Genomic DNA, 24,656 nt, shown 5'->3' with positions numbered 1-24,656 from the left:
TTTCCATCTCTTCACCTAGAGGTGCTCCTTCCACATGTCATCCCGGAAGAACACTCAGATCCCCTTTGTTCTGAGACACACAAGTGCACACACACAGCCCCACCCCTTATTTACTCCTAATACCCCCTCAATTACAGAGTCTGGTACATGAAAAATACTTAAGAAATGCTGGTAGAATGAATGAAAGACAGACTGTTCACACTGAGCTCTTTCCTTTGAATGCTTTCTGAAGACACGTTCATAACAGCTGCCTGTCTAGGCATCTTCCCAGCCCCATCCATCTGAATAAGGTGGCGGGGGAGCCCTCGCTCTATCCCATTGTAGACCCTCCATCCCCATCCTCGTGGGCTCCCACCCAGGACAAGAGCCCCATCCCAAGTCTCTGAGACGATGGTCCCAGGGGGAATGAGGACTGAATGGAGAGAGGAAGAGGCTCCACCCCTGGTGGGTCGTTCCACACTGAGGCACACCCATCCTTCCTCACGGCTCCAGGCAGACTGATGCCAGGAGCAACCGTTCTGGCCCCAAATCCAGCAGTCTTATTCCACTCCCCGGCCTCTTCCGTCTTTCTGTGGATGAAGCAGCCACTCTGGGAAATCCTTTCACCCCTGGGATCTGTTTCTGCTCCTCTCTGCTCACTCCCTCTTTTCCTGGATCCTGCACCCCGCCCTCCCATTCCCTCACCAGTTATTCATGAATGTGAGCATCTCGCCTTGTCCTCTCTTCATTCAGGCCCCGCCTTTTTCTGAATAAGCTCATCCATGTCTACCTCCATGGCTCCTTCTCCACCCACGTCACGTTTTTTCATTTCATCCATCCATTTCATCCATCCTCACCCTGACCTTTCTGCTTCCTCACCGATTTTGCACATCTTGCTTCCACTTGAGCTTCTGGGAACACAGCTTCCTTTCTTCTATCCTCTCCATTAAAAGTTCTCCATCAAACACCGAGCAGAGACCCTTACAGGGCTTTTAAGACCTGGCCCCAACCTTTTTTCCTAAATGTATTTCCCATGACAGCCCTTTCATACACCTTTGCTTCAGCCAAACTGTGTTCATAGGCTGGGTTGAAAATTTATTGAAATACCTATTTGTGTTTTTCTCCTTTCCACAAAATTATTAGCCTCTTAATAATTTCCACAAAATTATTTTATGCTTCCCTGATTCAGGGATTCCTGCAGGAAAACAGGGCAGCGGGAAGGCACCAGTAAATCTTCAGTCTTTTGTAAATGCCTAAACTCTAGAACAGATGATGCTAAATGTGCCAGATCAGGAGGGCAGAAGAAGGCTTAGCCAGGCCTCTAGAGCCGGTGGAGCCTGTAGGGACCTGGGCCCTTCTCCACACACCCTGGTGTAACACAGGACAAGAGGAAGAATATACCAGAAAGGTAACCAGAAAGGTAACATGGCTGGAAGGTATTTTTATATATAGACTCAGATTCCTCTACTCAGAGTGACACTGAATCATTTTCAAGTCACTGAAATTTTTTTTTTTTAATCTGTGTCCATGTAGGATATTTTTCCTTAACCAGTATATCCTTATTACCTTGCTCATGGGAGTGGCCCCAAAATGTCTGTGTTTGCAGCAAGTTGACAGTGAAGTCAGGATCTATAGGAATTCAGAGGAAAAAGAGACACTAGAAAATCTTGAAATAACGGGATGACTTAGAGGATCTTGAGCAGGTCTTGAAGGAAAGGATTTGGACAGGGGAAAAAGAAATGTGGACGGAGGGAAATGTTGGAAAGGCACAAAATATCTATTCCTAAAGAAAGATTTTTTTAGTATGCTTTTTTTTAGAAGTGATTTTTTAGTATGTTCTTAGTACATGATAATTGACTCTTAATTATTTGACAGTATAACACAGTCCTGCAACATTTTCCATAATTTAATCAGTGCACAACTACCCAAATCCTGCCAGTATGTAGGAAAAAATGATATTAATCTACTTAACAAAGTATCATCAGCTGTTAATGATATAATAAATAATGATTATATTAAATGGTTAGGCTACAGTTAGCTCCCAATTCTGCATGTGTTCTTATCCTGGGAAATTTAGACCTTTGACCAATTTGTCTTCCCACTTCCTTTGATACACTGGGTTTTATTACGTTTGGCATTTGGCTTTACATTTTCTTATTTAGTTCTTTGATTCTTGTTTATTTCAAGTGTGAATGATTTCCTTCCATCGGGGACGATACTTCTAATTTTGAAACACCCACTGTCCCTGGTATAATCCTGGAGATACAGTTCTTCAACAATATGAGATAAAGTAAATGAAGTAATTTCTAGCCTATAGTGCTAATGATGCTTTTACATTTATAGGTGTTTTCTTCAAAAAAGCTAAAAGTTCTAATCACGATTTTTTTGTGATCAATCATGGAGGGAAGTTATACACACACACATGTACATGTATAACTTAGGGGTACATGGAAACAGCTCTAGAAATGCAAATCTATTGGTTTTAGTCACTTAGACACATGAATACTTATCATTCTTATGATACTTATTATCATAATTATCTTTCCTTGTAGGTAATTACAAGGGTGTATGTAGGGATGATTGTTCTCAATAAAGCCTTCATTCATAGTGAGGCAAACCTCACACTATACAGGCCAGGCATCTAAACCAACAAAGGCTAAAACCTCCCTCACATCCTAAAGCCTGGCCCTACGTTTACCCAGAGCTTCATTCAGTCCCAAGAAGCTCCTGGATCAGGTGCTTTTTCTTAAAATTTCCCTCTCCTTCCATACCTCATGCCCTTTTCAATCTAATTCAGTAGCTGTGTACTGAACAGGTTTTGAGTTATGTGCTTGATTGCTTGAAGCCATTTACCAGCAGTAGCATTTTTGGAAACTTTCGTTTCTGTCACTCTCCTAGTTAAAAAATATATTAACAAATTTATTCCTACTTTCATTATGAATAAATACTGTGGTAAAGGTGACTTTAAAATATTAATGTTATTTATACTTGGAATATTCCACATAAATAATTATATATAATTGAAAAGCACAGTAAATATATTGAAGAACACAACAAATTACATAGAAAAGCAAGGTAAATTTTATACATTTATATATCACATATGTAATTTACTATATAAATATATATGTATATACAGTTTACGATGCTTTTCAAGTTTTGGAAATAAATTTTACTTATTACTTTGAACAAAGAATCAAATATACTCCGTGAGCAAACTTGTGGCTATCTGAAAACAAAAACAGAAAAGCGATGTGCTTGACATCTCCCATTCTAAACAGAGCTGGTTAAGCATTATTTCTAAATGCTTCTTGTTTTCCTGATTATCTATCATCTGTGTGGCAGAGGAGACAGAGCCCATAATCCAGGGCGCATGGGGTGGATCTGAGACTCATCGCCGGAGAAGCCTTTAGTTAAACTTTAACTTTAGTTAAAGTCTTTTTTTACATTAAGCACAAGTAAACATTTACATTAAACGTAATACATGCTATTCCATAGAGCACCCAGCTTGTTTTAATAGATGAGCAATGCTGTTTGCCTCTTCCCAATCTTTGATTAATTGACACCATTAGAAAATCTGTCTCAGTTAAATGGATAAAGAAGATGTGGTACATATACACGATGGAATATTACTCAGCCATAAAAGAGAATGAAATCATGCCATTTGCAGCAAGATGGTTGGACTTAGAGATGATCATACTAAGTGAAGTAAGTCAGAGCAAGACAAATACCATATGATATCACTTACATGTGGAATCTAAAATATAACACAAACGAATTTATCTACAAAAAAAGGAACAGAGTCAGACACAGAGAACAGACTTGTGGTTACCAAGGGGAGGGTGGGGGAGGGATGGACTGGAACTTTGGGGCTAGAAGATGCAAACTATTATATATAAGATGGATAAAAAACAAGGTCCTACTGTATAGCACAGGGAACTATATTCAATACCCTGTGATAAACCAAATGGAAAAGAATATGAAAAAGAATATATAATATACATACATATATAAAAATAATCATTTTGCTGTACAGCAGAAATTAACACATTGTAAATCAACTATACTCCAATAAAATAAATTTAAAAAAATCTGCCTTAATTATCCATGCATTTAGAAGGCCCCCTGAAAAGCCTCACCAGTTTGCGATTAATGGATTCACTTCACACTAAAGACATTTAAATCAATTATATTAGTGTTTCTTAAAATTGGACAAATATCACATAGTTTTCTCTGGGATGACGGGCCTGGGGAAAAGAGAGTTGAGTTAAAAATTTTTAAAGTAGAAAACTCTTCTAAGGGTTTGTAACTATAAAAACTGTGGTATTACTGAAAGGAAGGGTTGGAAATTCAGATTTGTGACAGTGCTATGCTTGTTTAAAGTAGGCCATCCAAGAGGCTTTCTTATAGGAAATTAAAATTAAGGAATATTTCTTGGGCGAGGACGAATTGGAATACAGATTGATGATCACATGCAAAAGCTGAAGTAATAAAAAACAAGATTTCTTAGAATGAGAATTCTGAATTTTCGTGACTCTTCACAGGAGAGAGGACACATAATCATTGATAAAGGGGGAAAAATCACTTGTAGAAGAAGGAATAGGGAGAAAAACCAGGGCATCCAGTGAAATAAAGAGCAGTGATAACTGAGGTTTGTCAACATTGGTCACTTACTTTGGGAAGATCAAGAAGAATGAGAAAACAGGTTATCAAATACAAGGTACAATTATGATGTAGAAAGAGAAACATAAACTCTTATACCTGGAAAGTTCAGAGGAGGACTTTCAGTCCAATCCACCCAATAAACAGGCAAGCCGAGCCCCAGAGAGCAAGTCAGAGTTTATTCCTTGAGTCACGTTGGGCTAGAACTATTTTGTTATCTTGGCTTTGTAATCCTTTTCGCTCCTGTACATTGCAACCTAATCTTTGAAAGTGGGGTATTCCATGCACGTTACTAGCAATGCAACTTTTGGGAAGGTAGGTATTATTCGAAATTCAGCAATGCCTGTAACTGGAATAAAATTTAAACTAACAAAGCAAAGGGGCTGAGTGTTTCAGTGACAATCATTTGAATCTATTACCTACAAAGCTGTGCCTCAGGTATAGTTCTTATGTTTAATTATTGCTTTGCTTTATTCTAAGAAAATGTAATTCTACTCAACCAGGGAGAGATAGAGAGGGAACTAATTATCAGGAAAAATGAGAAGAGACAGACTGTGGAGGCTGGGGAAGAAGATAAGCCATCCCCGAACCTGCAGGAAACCCTGGTTCCCTAAAAGGACATCAAAGAGAATCTCCATATCATCCAAGTGATAAAGTAATCTGAAATCTGGTGGTGAAAGTCCATCCACACCCCACACTGGAAAGCATCACGTATTGTACCAACATTACAAACCAAGAAGCACCACCATCAAAAACAAAACAAGTAAAAGAAATGAAAAACAACTCCTACTCCTAAGGAAGAAACCTGAGCCCAAGGAAGACAAATGATTCCCCTTCACAATGAATAGCTCATCCCCATGGGATGGCGGAGAGGAATTACTACCAGAAATGCTGGCTAATCGAGGGCCATTCTAATCCTGTGATTTTCAGAGAGACAAACCTCTGTTTTGATAAACAGCTGTGTGCACTAGTTCAATTTCTGAATGGCTCAAAATTCCTTATCTCTAATTTATTTGTCACTTTGTCCAGTAGAAGGCATAATTTAAAATACGTACTTTCCAGTCCCTTCAGTAAGTGGTGCTGGGAAAACTGGACAGCTACATGTAAAAGAATGAAATTAGAACATTCTCTAATACCATACACAAAAATAAACTCAAAACAGAATAGAGACCTAAATGTAAGACCGGACACTATAAAACATAGGAAGAGGAAAACACAGGAGGAACACTCTTTGACATAAATCACAGCAAGATCTTTTTTGATCCACCTCCTGGAGTAATGGAAATAAAAACAAAAATAAACAAATCGGACCTAATGAAACTTAAAAGCTTTTGCAAAGCAAAGAAAACTACAAACAAGACGAAAACACAACCCTCAGAATGGGAGAAAATATTTGCAAACAAATCAATGGACAAAGGATTAATCTCCAAAATATATAAACAACTCATGCAGCTCAATATTAAAAAAACAAACAACCCAATCCAAAAATGGGCAGAACACCTAAATAGACATTTCTCCAAAGAAGACATACAGATGGCCAAGAAGCACATGAAAAGCTGCTCAACATCACTAATTATTAGAGAAATGCAAATCAAAACTACAATGAGGTATCACCTCACACCAGTTAGAATGGGCATCATCAGAAAATCTACAAACAACAGATGCTGGAGAGGGTATGGAGAAAAGGGAACCCTCTTGCACTGTTGGTGGGAATGTAAATTGATACAGCCACTATGGAGAACAGTAAGGAGGTTCCTTAAAAAGCTAAAAATAGAATTACCATATGACCCAGCAATCCCACTACTGGGCATATACCCTGAGAAAACCATAATTCAAAAAGACACATGCACCCCAATGTTCATTGCAGCACTATTTACAATAGCCAGGTCATGGAAGTAACCTAAATGCCCATCGACAGATGAATGGCTAAAGAAGAAGTGGTACATATATACAACGGAATATTACTCGGCCATAAAAAGGAATGAAATTGGGTCATTTGTAGAGACGTGGATGGATCTAGGGACTGTCATACAGACTGAAGTAAGTCAGAAAGAGAAAAACAAATATCGTATATTAACACATATATGTGGAACCTAGAAAAATGGTACAGATGAACCGGTTTGCAGGGCAGAAATAGAGACACAGATGTAGAGAACAAATGTACGGACACCAAGCGGGGAAAGCGGCAGGGGGGTGGGGTAGTGGTGGGATGAATTGGGAGATTGGGATTGACATGTATACACTAATATGTATAAAATGGATAACCAATAAGAACCTGCTATATAAAAAAATAAAATTGTAAAATTCAAAAAAAAAATGTACTTTCCAGGATGCCAAGTTAACTATAAAAAGGATTTCATGGAAGTTTTTTAGTCTAAGTAAATTTTGTGCCAAGACTTTCACTCTTAAGGAACAATAAACGGAACGAAGATTATGGCAGGAGAAACAGGTGCTGACAATTTAAATCAGTTCAATATTTCACTTACCTTCAATTTTCCGTAAGGCTAAGCCTAGTAATGAATTATCTAACATGTATGATCAAATGTTATATAATTTTAGGCAGTTTTTTGTATTTGATAATACACAAATAATCATCCTCCCTTCTGTTTGCTTTTTTCTATATACCTTGAGGATATAAAGCTTTTAAGATTTATAAGCAGTAGAAAATGTTTGAAACTCAAATTTGTATTGACATTATTCTTTGCATGAATCCACTGACCCATTTTTTGTAAAGTAAAAATAACTGCTGCGTTTTTACTTGCATTGAAAATAGAACAGTCACAGTTCAATTATTACATTCACACAGCCCCCTGAAGACTGTATTTCAAGTTGCACAACTGACCTTCTTTTCTAAAACAATATGGAGATAGCCTAAATTAGAAGTAATTGTATTATGGAACATTTTGAAAAGGAGAATCCTGTTGCTTTTCTTGCATTTCCATCAATTTGGTTCTTTAACACTTCTTTGCATTTCCTTGCATATTTGTAAACGTGGCTTTATTTATTTATTTTTTTTTCACAATATACCTGACCACTTTAGGGACTGACAAATGATACCTGGTTAGACAGCTGTACAGAAAAAAAAAAAAAACAAAAACCCACACATGGAACAGGTTTCCAGAAACAGAGAAACAAACGTTCTTTGTAAAGAAGAATCCATACACTGTACAATCCCATCCCAAGCCATTGCATGAAGGTTGACATTCGTCTCTCCAGCGAGAACTTGAGATGTGTAAGTTGAATTCACTTCACTCACCTGTTTGGCTTAGCTGGGATGTGCTTCTACTCCTTCGAGACACGATGGCAACCACTTTGGCACTCAGGCTGGACCTCCTTTTCTTCCCACCTGTTCCAACAGTGCCCACAGCCGTGTCCGACTGACTGCCATCATTATGCTCCAGTGTGTACATCTCTCCACTCACGCTTGTGCTCTTGGTGATGGCTCTTCCTGAAGTCCCCATCCGTCTGCCTTGCATTTTAGGGGTAAATGAACTATATTTACAAAGTAAAAACATATATGCATCCATAAATTACAGGTCAGCATAATCAAAACTTTAAATCTAACTTATTTTGAAATAATCCAGGCAAAATTTTAGAGGGAAAACCCGGCTGAGTAGTAGTCCTACAGCTATGAATATTCTAAGGTCACATCACCGCCCCCAGTATTTATTTACCAGATGTGCCTTGAAACAAGAGCATTTCAAGGCAGCGCCATCTATAAACTCTTTGAAGATAGTAAAAAGAAATGCAACCGAGGCTACAGATGGGGAGGTATTAGTGACCAATGTTATAAATAATTCCTCTGTTACTTTCAGAGAAAATCTAAAATAGTTCAATCAGTGAGAAAAGTTCATACACATTCCTGAGGAAAAAATATCGTTCAAAATGGATACTCTTAATTTGCCACAGGACAAGGTTTAACTACCAAACGTAAAATAGATAGCTAGTGGGAAGCAGCCACATAGCAGAGGGAGATCAGCTCGGTGCTTTGTGACCACCTAGAGGGGTGGGATAGGGAGGGTGGGAGGGAGATGCAAGAGGGAGGGGATATGGGGATATATGTATAGGTATAGCTGATTCACTTTGTTATACAGCAGAAACTAACACACCATTGTAAAGCAATTATACTCCAATAAAGATGTTAAAAAAAAAAAATGAAACCAGTGTTTGTTCTGGTTTCTCTTTGGGAGTCCAGCTAAGAGGCGTCTCTTTTGCTATCCGAGGCTGAGTGAGTCTCGGAAATGCTGTTCAGGAGACGAGCCCTGCTTCTCCTTCCTCCTTCCTCACCCCCTCCTGCACCATCGCCTCCACGTAAGTTTCCTCTCATTTTCAACTTTCAACTCTCCGAACTCACAGGCTCTGGGTCCAGATGTTCCTTTTTTTGTTGTTCTTTTCTGCAAAACTTACTTGTCTATGTTCTGAGATTGCATCAGGTTATCTGAATAGATCACGGTACTTCTCTCCCAAATGAATAAATTACTGTTGAGAGTTTCAGGTACCGTAGAAGGTTGAGGGAAAATATCCTTTCTATTTGCCAAACTACATGAGTGTCTGTGAGTCAGAGTTACAGGTAGGGCAGGCAACTGGGGAGGTGGCCAGGGATGGTAGGATTCTTCCAGTCTTTTTAATTGCTCTGCATATGCAGTTATAGTATCCATTTAGACTATCCCTTTTTTGGTCCAATAAAGGCCTGTTTGATATCTCTGAAATGACCCTCTTAATTTTATGTGTCCTCAAAATATTTGGAAAAACTGGCTCACATGACCTTTACCACCATCTTGATTTTCTATATTTCTTCTTTGGAAAAATGAAATATATTACCGAATATAGCTCCTTTAAGTGATGACATTTCTTTCATACGCAAATCAGAATAAACCCTAATGTGATTAGAAACAATAAAACAGAAAGTCTTAGGATCACGTAACATGTTTGTGGCCATATACACAATGAGTGCTTCAGTAGAAAGGAAAATTAGTGCAGGGGCTCAGACTCCATGGAAAAGACAAGACTTTTTGGACCTTAGGATCCCTTCAGCGACAGTGAATGGAAACTGGGACCTGATTTGACAGGAATCATTTGGAATGCTTAATCCCTCGCTGCGTTTCTTGAATTGGTCCACGTCAACATTCACCTGACAATCGGTGATCTTGTTTTTACCTTTACAGTAAAGTATGGATAAACTAACATGTACTGTTTTCTCCACATTATTCCCGTGAAAACAGAATTACATCACAACTCTCCATCTGTATTTTAAAAATCACTGCACAAAAAAAAACGATTGTGAAATTTTAGACAGTGTTGTTTAGGTTATAGAGAAGTTTGAAAGAACAGGGAAATGTTTTCTATAATAGTTCTACTATGAAAATGTATCCAAGATGAGCTAGGAAGATTCACAAATTTTTTCATGGATACTTAATTACAGCCATGAAATGTTCTACAATGTCAACAAATAAAAATTCTGAAAAAAAATTAGAGAAATCTATACAGCAAATGATTACCATTTGGGGGGGGTGAATTAAGAAGTTATGTTAAAAAACGTTTTGTGAATAAGTTAAGACACAATTTTTCCTCAAAAAATAAAATATTTTGTTTAGAAGCTCAAAAGTATTCTTATGTGATCTGAGGACAGTGCATAGCTTCCTGAAGAATCTAGAACACCATATTTTAAGTGGAACGTGTTAGGGCATTTTCCATTCTTCTGTTAACCTAACTGAGGGGAGAGGTTTGCAGGGGGGTCTAACCAGCCAGATTAATTAAATCAATGTGAAGGTCATAGTCTTAGCACAAATCTACTTCTACTCTCCTATTTCTTAGCCTTTTATTTGTTCTGCTTCCATTGCCTGGAAGACTCTTCCTGTCATTTAGATGTGCCTGAATCCTTCAAGATGCACTGTAAAGCTTTCTGCCTTGTAAAGCTATTCAAGGTCTCTGTAGAACCATGACTGCTGCCTCCCAGCCCTCTGATATATTTTGTATCGGTTACGTTAAGATGTGGATAGTTTATATCAGCACACACCTTACGCATCACTAACATTTGCAGCATTCCTCCCATTTCTGTGAACTGATGAAGTTAAAAAACGTGATTTCTCACTATACAAATAGACTGTGATATAACCCACCTTTAAAGACCAAACAAATGAAAAACCCACCTTTCTTCTTTGACACCCCCTCTCCTAGCTACTGACCTTTTGCTGAAGAACCTGAGTTGTTTGTACGTCCTCTCTCTCTTTTCTCTTCTGGACTAAACAGAAGCGGGCTTTGTCCCTGCCGCTTCCCCCAATAGCCTTTTCCTTTCATCAAAGTCACCAATTATTCCATGTAGCAAAATCCTGTCGTTTCTCAGTCTTTACCCTCTTGACCTCTCCATACACCATGCATGTGACAAAGCGTTTGCTTCTTTTGATCTTGAGATGCTTTATTCTCATAGATTTTCCCACCTAGTGCCTCCTGGCTGGACATTTATTCTTTTTCACCACTAAACACTGGAGCTCTTCAGCCCTCCCAACCCTGACCTCTATTCCCCACATGAGACCTGCTCCCTCGATGTGTCATCTGGTCCCAAGCTTTACATCCTTCTATGTGCTGCTGATTCCCAGGGCTTCTCTCCACCTTGTCTCAGCCCTCAACTCTAGATTTACGTATCTACTTGTGAACTGCTTGGGTTTGTCTGATAAGGCTCTCAAAAATGTGTTCAACCCAAGGGAAAAACTGCTCCTTCTCTAAACTTCCGTATCACATTAAGAACACTCCAGTCACCCAGTTGCTCAGAGTAGTAAATGCCTCCTTTCTGTTAAGAAAAAAAAATATCTAAACTTGGAAATGAGATTAAGAAAAAAATTGCCTTACATGTTAATGCCATGTTTAAGGATTAACTAATAAGGGCCTAAGGGCATTTGACTCTCTAGGGGAATGGAACATTTTTTGACTTACTATTTACTCTTATAATAATTACGGTCCCAAAATTTTATAACTCTGTATAAGTCAGATGTTAGTTTGAAGATAACTGATAAGGAGCAAATAACCACTACTTAGTAGTAAGGATAATTTCAAGGTTAGGGTTTTACTGATCTAGAGAACATTATCCAGTTTTGAATCGAAGTGAATAATGTTTCAGCATTCCTTTTTTTTTTTCCAATGACTATATATGTATGTCTATATGTACATCATCTTAGGAACCAGCTTGTCACCCTGTCAGTTTTCTCACTAATGAGTTAAAACTTTGACATTTCCTATCTGTTCTTCTAACAATTATGTTTTAATTTTGAGAATTATGTTTTGAGAGTGTTGGAGGTCCCATCAAATGCCCAGATGGACTTCTGCTGGACCTCTGAGCAGGGTGCCCCATGAAGGCTCTGAGCCGAAGGATGCCTTTTCCTGGCTCCTGGATTGAATATCAAGAGGCAACAGAACATTACTTTCAGTCTCTGTTTTCTTTTTTTGACTCTGGTTTTGTTTTGTTTGCTGCTGGTTCTGGTTCTTGGTAAATCTGTCTCTTCTTCTGCTCTGTTTGTGATGGATAATACGTTCCTCACCAGTAGCAGGAACAATAGGGAATCCGTCTTCGGATGAAATCTGTTGGATGGCAGACCTCAGGGATGAATTGAGAGCTGGGTGACGGATGACAGAAAATCTTCTTTGTTTGGCTTTTTGCATGTCTGGTCGTTTGCATGCTACAAAAGTGCACATCACTTAAGAAAATGTCTTGTCCACAGTAAAGAACAGCCCTTTAAACTCTAGGGTTAGGTTTCTGTGTCAATTTCTGTCTATGTCAAAGTTGATAAAACTGAAACTGCTAGTTCTCTTTGTGTTTAAAAAATAGTCTTTTTGGGACTTCCCTGGTGGCACAGTGGTTAAGAATCTGCCTGCCAATGCAGGGGACACGGGTTCAAGCCCTGGTCTGGGAAAATCCCACATGCTGCGGAGCAACTAAGCCCATGCGCCACAACTACTGAGGCTGCATGCCACAACTACTGAAGCCCGCACGCCTAGAGCCCGTGCTCCACAACAAGAGAAGCCACTGCAATGAGAAGCCTGCGCACCACAGCAAAGAGTAGCCCCCGCTCGCCGCAACTAGAGAAAGCCCACACGCAGCAACGAAGACCCAACACAGACAAAAATAAAAATGAATAAAATAAATAAATTTATAAGAAAAAAGTCTTTTCAACTGGTGAAAAAAATCTCTTACTTTCTCTGCACCCTAGGGATAGTGGTTTGGGCAGACAGATATTAACTGAACAGAGCTCCCGTTCTGATTGATCTACGTAGACCAATGACTACTTACATAATTCTCATACAGTTAACTAAAGAATTCCCAGAGGAAAAAAGAAACTGAACTTCTAATACTTTGAATATGCTTGTCTTTCAAGAAAAATCCATTTTCAAGAAATGGCTAACTCAAAAGAATTTTAATATAAGAATCTAAATCCACAATCAAAGTGAATCCTTTGAGATATCAAACTAGTTTGATACATTTGACTTAAAAAAGCTTTATGAAAACCACGATGAGAGGCCACTTCGCATGCACAGGACAGCTACAGTAAAAAAGAGATGTCTACAAGTGCTGATGAGACTCTGAAGAAATTGGACCCTTCATACACTGCTGGTGGGAGTGTAAAATGATGTAGCTGCTTTGGAAAGAGTTTGGCAATTTAGTTAAACATAAACATAGTTAAATTAAACTAGAGTTGCCATACTACTCAGTAATTCCATTCCTAGGTACATCCTCAACAGAATTGAAGACATATATCCATACAAACACTTCCACAGGAACGTTCAGATCAGCATTATTCATAACAGTTAAAAAGAGGAAACAACCCAAGTGCCCATCAACTGATGAATGGAGACAAAATGTGCTTCATCCATACGATAGAATATTATCACGTATAAAAATGAATGATTCATGTTACAAACATGGATGAAGTTGAAAACATTATACTCCATGAAAAAAGCCAGATACCAAAGGCTACATACTGTATAATTCCATTTAAATAAAATATCAGATCCAGAGACAAATGTGGATTAGTGGTCACCAGGGGCTAAAGGAGGGGGGAGGGGTGTGATGCAAAGGGCTATAGGTTTCTTTGGGGGAAGATAAAAATGTTCTCGAATTACACAGCAGTGATGGTTGCACAACTAATTGTGAATATGCTGAAAACCACTGAACTGTACAATTGAACAGGGTGAATTTTATGGTATGTGAATTATAACTCAAATTTTTAAAAAACAGCGTTATGTCTTATTCCAGATTTTATCAGTGTAGTATGTAATACAAGCACAAAACTTTATTTTATTGTTTAAGATTTAGGTTGGTTTTCTCATGAACAGACTAGTCAATCTGAAATTCCTAAATTTTCTATATTGATTTTACTTATTGGATAAGCTAACATTTCTTCCAGTAACATTTAAGATAGTGAAAATGTAGAATTACATAATAAATAAATTGACCTATAGCTCTGAAAAAACTCTGATATCAACAGTAATTAAGTTGGTTGGAGTGTCAGCTTAAACGTAATCCAAGTGATTAATTAGTTATACAGTGGATTTGCCTTTGGATGATGCAAAGCTTTATCTTCATTTTTGCAACTTTATAGGATACTGTGGGTTGTAAGGATGTTTTATTTTTATTTATTTAGTTATTTTTAAGTTTTTAAAATTGAAGTATAGTTAATCTACAATGTTTCAGGTATACAGTAAAGTGATTCAGTTATACATATATATGTATATATATATTCTTTTTCAGATTCTTTTCCATTATAGGTTATTATAAGATATTGAATATAGTTCCCTGTGCTATGCAGTAGGTCCTTGTTGTTTATCTATTTTATATATAGTAGTGTGTATATGTTAACCCCAAATTCCTAATTTATCTCTCCCTTGCCCTTTCCCCTTTGGTAACCATAAGTTTGTTTTCTAGGTCTGTGGGTCTATTTCTGTTTTGCAAATGTTTCATTTGTATCTTTCTTTTTAGATTCCACATAGAAGTGATATCATATGATATTTGCCTTTCTATGTCTGACTTACTTCACTTAGTATGATCATCTCTGGGTATCCATGTTGCTGCAAATGGCATTATTTCATTCTTTTTTATGGCTGAGTAATATTCCATTGTGTATATGTACCACATCTTCTTTATCCATTCATCTGTCTATAGATGAGCATTCAGCTTGCTTCCATGTCTTGGCTACTGTAAATAATCCTGCAATGAACACTGGGGTGCATGTATCATTTTGAATTATGGTTTTCTCCAGATATATGCCCAGGAGTGGGATTGCTGGATCATATGGTAGTTACTATTTTTAGTTTTTTTAAGGAGCCTCCATACTGTTCTCCACAGTGGCTGCACCAATTTACATTCCCACCAACAGTGCAGGAGGGTTTCCTTTGCTCTACACCCTCTCCAGCATTAATTATTTGTAGATTTTAAAATGATGGCCATTCTGACTGGTGTGAGGTGGCACCTCATTGCAGTTTTGATTTGCATGTCTCTAATAATTAGCAAAGAATGATTGCGGAGCATCTTTTCATGTGCCTGTTGGACATCTGTATGTCTGTATGTCTTCTTTGGAGAAATGTGTATTTAGGTCTTCTGCCCATTTTTTGATTGGGTTGTTTGTAGGATGTTTTATTATGTCAGCTGTAACTTGCTAGGCTGCTTCATTGTTTGCATATGACAGACAGCCTGTTATGCTCAATTAGCTACCTCCAAGTTTTCTCTACAGAATAGAAGCTTAGGTTAAAAGTTGCAATTAATATGGATGGTTCATTCTAAACTAGAAAAAAGTGACAAAAATATGTGACATATTCAAGGTAGTAGATGTGTTTTTATTTACCAAAGGAAAAGAAGGAAATTGTTTCTTACAGTAAACTACCTGGAATATGAATGAGGAGTAAAAGACAAAACTTGGGTGAATACATTAAATTGTCAAAGGTTTGAGGAAAAGTGAATTATTTACCTGGTTTATTGTAGTTTTAAACAGTAAGTCTAAAGAGCAAAAAAATAGAACTTTGACTATCTCTATTTGATGGAAATATTCATAATATAATAGGGAAGATCTATGAGTCATTTACTGAAAAATATTACATTAATGCAAGATTAGAATTTAGTTTTCTGTTAACATGACTAATTGATCTTAAATACCTAGCTGAGAACAAATTTTATTTAATCAGGGATGGCCAGCTTACCATTAAGGGACAAGAGTTGTCCTTCATACGTAGACCGCACACCTACAAGGGCTGCACAGAGAACCGGTCTAGTATTTGTTCCATGGCTTACAGGGTCCTGGAACTACAGGTAATGAAGAAGGTCATATCCTGAACTTCAGCAGAATTTGGGGGACCTCATATTGGTAGGTGTTGCAAGGAAAGCCTGGTGGTGCTATTGCTTTGGCCCAATTATAAATTACACATATGACCTGGTGTGACGAAACTCACCATAATACGGCAAAGGTGGGAGGATAATCTATACGCACTGAATCAAATCAATTATGTCATCAGTATCAAGATACAGCATTCTTTTATGGATTTTTCAGAAAGAAAAATGCTGCTAATTAAACCATGTCATGCCATCAATTGTAAAATACATTATGGATTTCATATATGATAAAGTACAGACCAGTGTGCATGGTAGAATCAACGAAATGATGGTAATAGACAGTGTAGAAACTCATTTCAAACAAGAATTTTTTTTAAAGATTGATAAAATAAAATTGAAATATCATGAGCTCATGTTCCCTAAAATAGACAAAAAAGACTTTGTATTACCCATAGACATGCAAGGGATCAATCATATAAGCAATCAAATCTGCACCTTTAGTTGCCAGATTTTGGTTCCTTATTCTAATGTAAGGTGGCCGGCATGAAATTTTGGAATAGAATGAAAAAATATGGGCCTGAAATATCTTCTCATCTTCAGAAAGTAAGGATGCTTTCAGGAAAGGCCTAGGAGGTACTATGTAAAGATGATTCCCACTCTTAAATTAATGACAAATTTAGCTTAAAAACAATTATAATCAATTTCTATATCTTCAACACACCAAAAGAACATAGAGGCCTATCATGATTCCACAGTAAGCCTAAAAAGGGACAAGTAATTTAAGGCGTATTAAAAGATGGTTGTAATACACATAAATTCACTACACTGTTTACAAAAAATGCTAGAAGTCAACTCAAATTATTTGAGTCCTACACTTTAGTTTGGATCAATACACAAGTTACTAATCACAAATGGTCAATACAAAAGGAACTTGCTGATCAAGAGACCATCCCCAGGAATCTAGCTCATAATTTCCAGGAGTTAAAATTCTGGGCCTGTTGACTGATAACCAAGATGGCATCAAATTTCCTAAGCACGTCTAGCGGACCTATTTTGACAGCAGGCATCACTTAGAACCAAGGGGATGTACTCGAGTTAGACCACTATTTATATTTGATCCCTTCAAATGGCCAGACCTTTAGAAGTAGTTGTCCCTGTGTAATTCTTATTGAATTTCACCTGCACACAACTGTGGCTTTACATATGAGGCTATAAGTACGCTTCATATTGAGGACTTACATATTGTTAATTTATTCCTACTTATTTAGTTTATTTCTAATTCATTTATCTACTTAGTTTAATTAGGTATTAGGTTTATTCCTAGGTATTTCAAGTTTCTGATTATACTGTATTGATGTATTTTATAAATTTCATGTCCTAATGTTTGTTGCTGGTAGATAAAAATACAATTGATTTTTATATACTGACCTTGCATCTAGTGACTGCTAAATTCGCTTATTAATTCTAATAATTTTGTGGCAGATTCTTTTGAGTTTTTTATATGTGCAATCATATAGACTGTGAATAATGACAGTTTACATTCTTCATTTATAATCTTTATTGCTTTTATTTATTTTTCCTTCCTATACTGCCACACTGCCAGGTCCAACACTGGCTAGGACCATCCAAATAATGTTGAGCAGAGGTTGTGAAAGTGGCTTCAGTGAACTCAGGGGAAAGTGTTCAGTATTTCCTTATGAAGTATGACGCTTGTTGTAAGGTTATGGTAGATTACCTTTTTCATTTTAAGAAAATTCTCTTTTTAGTTCACTAACATATTTTATCATATACATGTAATGAACTTTATTACAATTTTTTCTGTGTCTACTGTGATCATGAGAGGATCAGAGGATTTCTTTCTTTCCTTCTACAATGAATTACACAGAGATAATGTTAAGCCAGTCTCTCACTTACAGAACAAAACTGTTGTCTTCATAATGTATTCTCATTCTCTCTCTCAAAATTTCTCTGTCTCATAGAGATGGATAGAGACAGACAGACCGACAGATAGATTGCCCTGTGACACAGACCGGAAGCCTCCCTTTAACCAGACGCTGCAGGCAGCACTGGCCTGCGGTGCCCGAGATCATGTCCAGCCTGGCTGGGTCCCGACCCACAGGGGGTCTCCAGGGAGGACCCACCAAGGTTGAACAGACCTCCGATGTTCAAAAATGTCCAAAAATCCCACAGATGGAATTTTACAAAGTGATCTCTTTCTCTATCTGGATTCAATTGGCTAAATTTTTGCTTGAGGCCTTTTGTCTCTTTTAATGAGAGATTTTGGCCTATAATTTTCCTGTCTTCTCCTTACCAAATTTATCAAGTAGAGGCTTGACTCACAGAGAGAGTTTGGAAGTATTTCTCCTCTTTACTCTCTGGAAATATCAGGTCAGACTAAGAGCATTTATTCTTTAAATTTTTGGAACAACTTACCAGTGAATCCACCTGGGTCAGCAGTTTTCCTTGTGGGGAGTTGAAAACAATGATAGGATCATCCTTAAACATAGATATAGGACTCCTCCCTGTTTTTATTCCTTCTTATGTTAGTTTTAGTAAGCTGTGCTTTTCAAGGAATTTGTAGATTTCACCTAAGTCAGGGTTAGGTAAATTTATTTTGTAAAGTATCAAATAGTAAATATTTTAGGCTTTGTGGGCCAAACAGTCTCACCTTTGTTATTGTAGTGGGAAAAGAGCCACAGATGATATATAAACAAATGGGCACAGACGTGTCCTAATAAACCTTTATTCACAAAAGCAGGCAATGGGCCAGATTTGGCCTGTTGGTCAGTTTGCTGACCTTGATCTCAGGTATAAAACTTACCTGCATAAAATTGTTCCTATCATTTAAATATTTGGTCACCTGCACTGATACCTCCCGTTTTCATTCCATGATATTGGTAATAAGCATTTAGTCCGTTTACATTTGAGGCAATTACTGATACAGCCAGAGTTAAGTCGACCATTGGCTGTTTATTTTTAATGATCACATCCGTTTGTCCTTTCACCTCTCCTTTTTACCTAGCTAGATTAGTTAGGCATATTTTCCTACACTATTAAGATCTGAGTTGTACATTCTTCTAGTATTTGTTTGTGGCTACTCTCAAGATTAAAGTATGCACCTTATCAGAATTTTCCTTAAGTTAGAAATGTTACCACTTTTAGATAATGCACGAACTTTACAGCAGCTTGATTCCTTCACTCCCCTCCCACCTTTCACGTAGGTATTTTATAGGTGTTACTTGTACACGTCTTAACTACCACTGGGTACTGTTGTTGTTACTATTATTATTACTAACTCTCCCTGGTTGTTGTTGTTATTACTACTATTATTACTAACTCTCCCCCGTATGTTGTTGTTGTTATTACTGTTATTATTACTAACTCTCTCTGGTTGTTATTGTTGTTACTGTTATTATTACTAACTCTCCCCAGTATGTTGTTGTTGTTACTGTTATTATTACTAACTCTCCCCAGTATGTTGTTGTTGTTACTGTTATTATTACTAACTCTCCCCAGTATGTTGTTGTTGTTACTGTTATTATTACTAACTCTCCCCAGTATGTTGTTGTTGTTACTGTTATTATTACTAACTCTCCCTGGTGTTCTCTATTCCTTCCTCCAGCTTAGAGCTTCCAACTGGGGACATTTTCTCCCAACATGAAGATCAGGTCCGCTGGTGATGAGTTCTTAGCTGTTTCATTCATGTATCCGTGCACTGTCTGAAGGCTATTTTTGCTGGGTAACACATACTAAGCATAAACAGTGGGTTGGATGTTTTTATTTTTTCTTGCGGCATTCTTTCCTTTGGTCATTCCATTGATTTGGGGCTTTGATAACATCTGTTGAAATTTCAGCCAAAATCTTACTGTTGCTTCCCTGAAGATAATCTCTTTTTTTCCCCCTAGGATTCTTTTAAGAAAAGATTTTTTCTTTAGTTTTCAGTACTCTGATAATGATATTGCTAGATTTGTTTTTCTCTTCATATATCTTCGGAATTTGAAAGGTCTTTGGATTTATGAAGTCGGAAAGTTCTCGGCCAGCCCTTCAGGATTCAAGTATTGTTTCTGCACTTCCTCTCCTTCTGGGACTCAGTTACACACTCAGACCTTTCCATCACATCTCACATCTGTCCTGTTCTCCTGAAACTTCTCTTCTTTCTCTTGTGTCAATTTATATACTTTCCACTGACCAGCTCACTAATTCTCTGTTCTGCTGTTTCTAATATGCCATTAATTAATTAATTAAACCCACCTAGTCAATGTGTTGTTAGGGTTTTTATTTTTATTTTTTGGTATTTTTTAGTTTTAGCATTATTGCTCAATTTATAAAAATGGATTCCAGGTCTCTGCTGAAAGCATCCATTCTCCTTTGTTTGCTAGAACATATTAATCATGGATATTTTAAGGTCCCTCTCTGAGAACTCTATTGTTAGTTTTTAGTTGGTTGGTCCTCTTTTTATTAATTTAAAAGTTTTAGCTTGCCTTGTAAATTTAAATTAGATGCCAGACATTGTGGGTGAAAACCTACCTACAGAGGCTCTGGATGATATTATTTTCCTCCAACAAGGGTGAAATTGCTTTTGGTTGGCAGAGAGAATGAATTCTGTTCCTGTTCAGAGCTGGGCTTGAAGGTCTGCCCTTACTCGTAGTGTGTGGTAGTGTGTGACGCTTATTCCCAGTTTGGTGCTCTTGGAATTTGTCCAGGACACCAAAGTGTTTCCCACGCGCTTGAAGTGGATGGGCCTCTCCCAGCACCCGGCAGCTGCTGGAAGGTCTGCTCAGAAGTTCATCTTCCAGCTGGGGCTGTTCGGTTAATTTCTCGGTTAATTTCTGCGCCTGCACAAGCCCAGCAGTCAACAAATTAGGGGAATCTGTAGCAAATTTCGGGACCCTCCACTCACAGTTTCCAGCTTCTTTGTCAGTTCCTGAATTGTGACATCTGTCTCCTCAGCCCGGGGAAGATGCTGCTTTTTGCTTTGCTCCAATATCTGTGTCACCGGGTTGCAAAGTCCCTCCATAGAAAAAGGGGTACATGTGGCATCACTTTGTGCTCTTTCCTTCTTTCAAGGGTTGTGGTCTCTCTAGTTTCTTTGTCTGCTTTGTTGCTTCCAAGTGCCGCCAAATAGTGTTTTATTTGTTTGTTTTTTCTTGTTTAGCTTTTGTAGGTTTATAGGCGGGACCCTCCGTCTGATACAAGCTATCCTGTCACACCTACAGCTGGAAAGGCTGCGTCATCTTATTGCTTATTTTCAGATAAGATTAAAATCATCCAGACCAGTGATGTTACCCAAATCTCCACATGATTAGTAATGAAGATGTATGTGTTATGATTGTGCTACAGCAATGTATTTCTCTGCAAACTACACAGAGCAGTGTTTTCCAAACTGATTCCTATTTACAGCTCTCAGACAGCCTGGCAGACCATTGAGGCTTCTCCTCTGAGCAGATGTCAGCTGCTCCTCTGAGGTATGAAACATTGTTTCAGGATGTCCCAGGTCTAGAACTTTCCCTAGTTCTCAAAGATCCTAGGTGCACATTTTTGATTGGGCTTTTTAAGGCTGTGCCATTTATTTTGGAGAACTCTACATTATATTCAGTAGCTGAATAAGTCAGTGTCTCCTCTTGGTATTTCTCCTCATTTTAGTCCAGATTTCACTGAATTTGAAGGCTTTTTTCTATAGTTTATAATTTAAGGATGTAGTTGTCTCCTAGTTTCATAGTAGATGCAATTTTCAGTCTTTTTCTTACAAAATCTGGGTAATTTTCAGTTGGCAACTAGAGAGGAATAAAAACATCTGTCCTCTGTAATCTTCAGTTCTGTGATCATGAGTTCTATGTAGGAAGTAAAATCAATACAATTGATGACTGATTTGAACACAAATTCTCAATGTGAGTAATAAGCTCCCAAAGGTGTTCATTGGCTCTTGGTGGAGGTGAGAGGGATAAGAAGATCTCAGATAATACTGTGGTTGTGGTCTTCTAAGGGGCCACAGTGTACAAACAGAGTACCTGTGAGGTTAAAATGTCATGTGGGGAGGGCTTTAGGGAAAGAGCGTCCAAAAGTCTCCTTGGGGGTTGATAACGGTACAAAGATTGAGAAACAAAGCATTAGGAGGAGGGTTGGGGGGAGTTAAAACTAGGGCAGCTTCCAGCTTTTGACTTGGGAACTAAGTATATAATGGGGTAGAAAAAATGTAATTACTCTGTTTAAATATTAAATAAGTCAATAATTTGTTTATTATGTATTCTAAGAAATGTTTAGGGGCCTTAGTGACTACAAATGATGAGTTAAACATATATCCATGTATTTCCAGTCTACCATAAATTCAGTTAAATATATATGCGTACACACACACACACACACACGGTTCAACAAAAGCTGGTGTACAACATTCAGTAAATAGTGAAACACTAGAAAGTCATCTCTCAAAAGGGAACCCTCCTATATTGTTGGTGGGAATGTAAACTGGTGCAGCCACTATGGAGAACAGCATGGAGGTTCCTCAAAAAACTAAAATAGAATTACCATATGACCCAGCAATCCCATTCCTGGCCATATGTCCGGGGAAAACCATAATTCGAAAAGATACATGCACCCCAATGTTCACGGCAGCACTATTTACAATAGCCAAGACATGGAAGCAACCTAAATGTCTATCAACAGAGGAATGGATAAAGAAGATGTGGTACATATATACAATGGAATATCACTCAGCCATAAAAAGGAACGAAATTGTGCCATTTGCAGCAACATGGATGCAATTAGAGATGATCATACTAAGTGAAGTAAGACAGAGAAAGACAAATATCATATGGTATCACTTATATGTGGAATCTAAAAAAATGATACAAACAAACTTATTTACAAAACAGAAAGACTCACAGACATAGAAAACAAACTTATGGTTACCAAAGGGGAAAGGGGGTGGGGGAGGGATATATTAGGAGTTTGAGATTAACATATACACACTACTATATGTAAAATAGAAAACCAACAAGGACCTACTGTATAGCACAGGGAACTATACTCAATATCTTGTAATAACCTATAATGGAAAAGAATCTGAAAAGAATATATAAATATATGTACAACTGAATCACTTTGCTGTACACTTGACACATTGCAAATCAAATATACTTCAGTAAAACATATATAAAAAAATCTCTCATATCATTTCTGAACCATAAAATAGTATAAATGAGTCACAAAATTATAAACTCATAAAGCTGAAGACAGACACACACAAGTGATTTCTTGATGTAACTGCTGTTTTAGTTTACAAAGGAGAAAAGAAGACCACTAATTATGTTGGATGATTCAGATAACTTAGAAAACATTTCCACTAATTATAGGAAACTAGCATATAAGGCTTTTTGAGAATCCTTCAAGGTCTAGGGTTTTGATTTACTGCACTGGGTATGTACTATGTATTCATTCAGCGAGTGTTGATTTATACAAATTTGGTTATTGTGTCTATGCTTTAAGATGGCCTAGGTGAAATCAATGTAATCATATTTTAAAATGAATAAAGAACTGTAGCTCTAAATGATTATTTTCTTAAAATAATGATAATGTAAAAAAGCCTTTAAAGTTTTTACTATATTGTTTTAAATGTAACAGTTGCCAAGGGTAGCAGCTACACATCTGTTAGCTATGCATGCCGAAGCAATGAGTTTGAAAATAAAATATATTCCTTTGGCTAGTTTGTATCATACTGTGTAAAGCTAATGTGCTACAAAGCAATCCCAAGTACTTCTACTTCATACATCAAGTTTATGATTCATAAACAAAGTACACAGTAGGAAAATAGACCAACTAAGCTCAATACAGACCAAAGAGTCTGCAAGTTTTCTTCTTCTTTGAAATTGAGTTTTTTTCTTAATGTATTATACCAAAGACTTGCTACACAATACACAAACCATTGGCCAAATTATGGTATTATCTGAATTCAAAATACTTAATAGCTAAAGAATTAGTACCAGATCTCATATTTTCATTTTTTTCCTGCAAATCATAGCACCAGAATTTATTGTGCCACATTTGGTTTACAATATGCTTTTAAGGCAGCAATACTTCCTCTTTATTTTTTAATAATATATTTCATAGGTCTTGAATTAATAAAACAAATACTAGTAAAATTGCTCTCGTGGAAGGATAAAGCCCTGAGCCCTGCTATCTAAGTCTCCTCCTCACCATTTAGTTCTTCTCCTGTTTCAAACATGTACATGGCAATCTGCAGACAGTAATGTTCTTTAGAACACCAACAGTCCAAGGGCATGACTCCAACAACCTTCGCGTTAATGAAATGGAACTTCTCCGGGCCAATACATATTCATCCAGCTCATCATAAATCACAGCCAAGTGGAAAAATTAAATATTAACAATCAAAATCCAGATTTTGAAAGGTGTTGTGTCATACCCTAGGTAGTCATCTGGCCTGTGAGACATGTAAGGATAACTTTTAAAAGTACAAAGTAACTCCTTTAATCCTTAGCATCTTGTATGCAGTAATTGAGTTATAATCATACAGCATAACTACCCTTCCAGAGCATCTGACATACACTATCATTTTATTCTCACACAGTCCTGTGAGGCAGGCGTGGCAGGTAGGATTCTCATTTCTCAGATGACTATTCACATAATAAAATATATATATATATATATATATATATATTCACTTTAAACCACAGAGCTAGGGATCATG

General features: G+C 37.3%; 1 protein-coding gene across 36 annotated transcripts in view; it reads right to left on the bottom strand.

Moving 5' to 3' along the window:
• Positions 1–24,656, bottom strand: part of RIMS1 (regulating synaptic membrane exocytosis 1) — a 467,002-nt gene that overhangs the window by 56,838 nt on the left and 385,508 nt on the right. For 21 of the 36 annotated variants that reach the window (XM_082404981.1, XM_082404992.1, XM_082405003.1 and 18 more), the window contains one exon: positions 7,898–8,133. The exons of 10 other annotated variants lie outside the window; for them this stretch is intronic. In XM_082404981.1, the coding sequence (XP_082261107.1) occupies positions 7,898–8,133 (236 nt within the window). The remainder of the gene's footprint in view (positions 1–7,897; positions 8,134–24,656) is intronic. 5 more of the 36 variants (XM_082405014.1, XM_082404988.1, XM_082404995.1 and 2 more) reach the window with 2 other exon arrangements.

This window comes from Balaenoptera borealis (assembly GCF_965194805.1).
Source record: "Balaenoptera borealis genome assembly, chromosome: 9".
Lineage (NCBI taxonomy): Eukaryota > Metazoa > Chordata > Mammalia > Artiodactyla > Balaenopteridae > Balaenoptera > Balaenoptera borealis.
The sequence above is the reverse complement of the archived record's forward strand: the minus strand, read 5'-3'. Positions and strand labels throughout refer to the sequence as shown.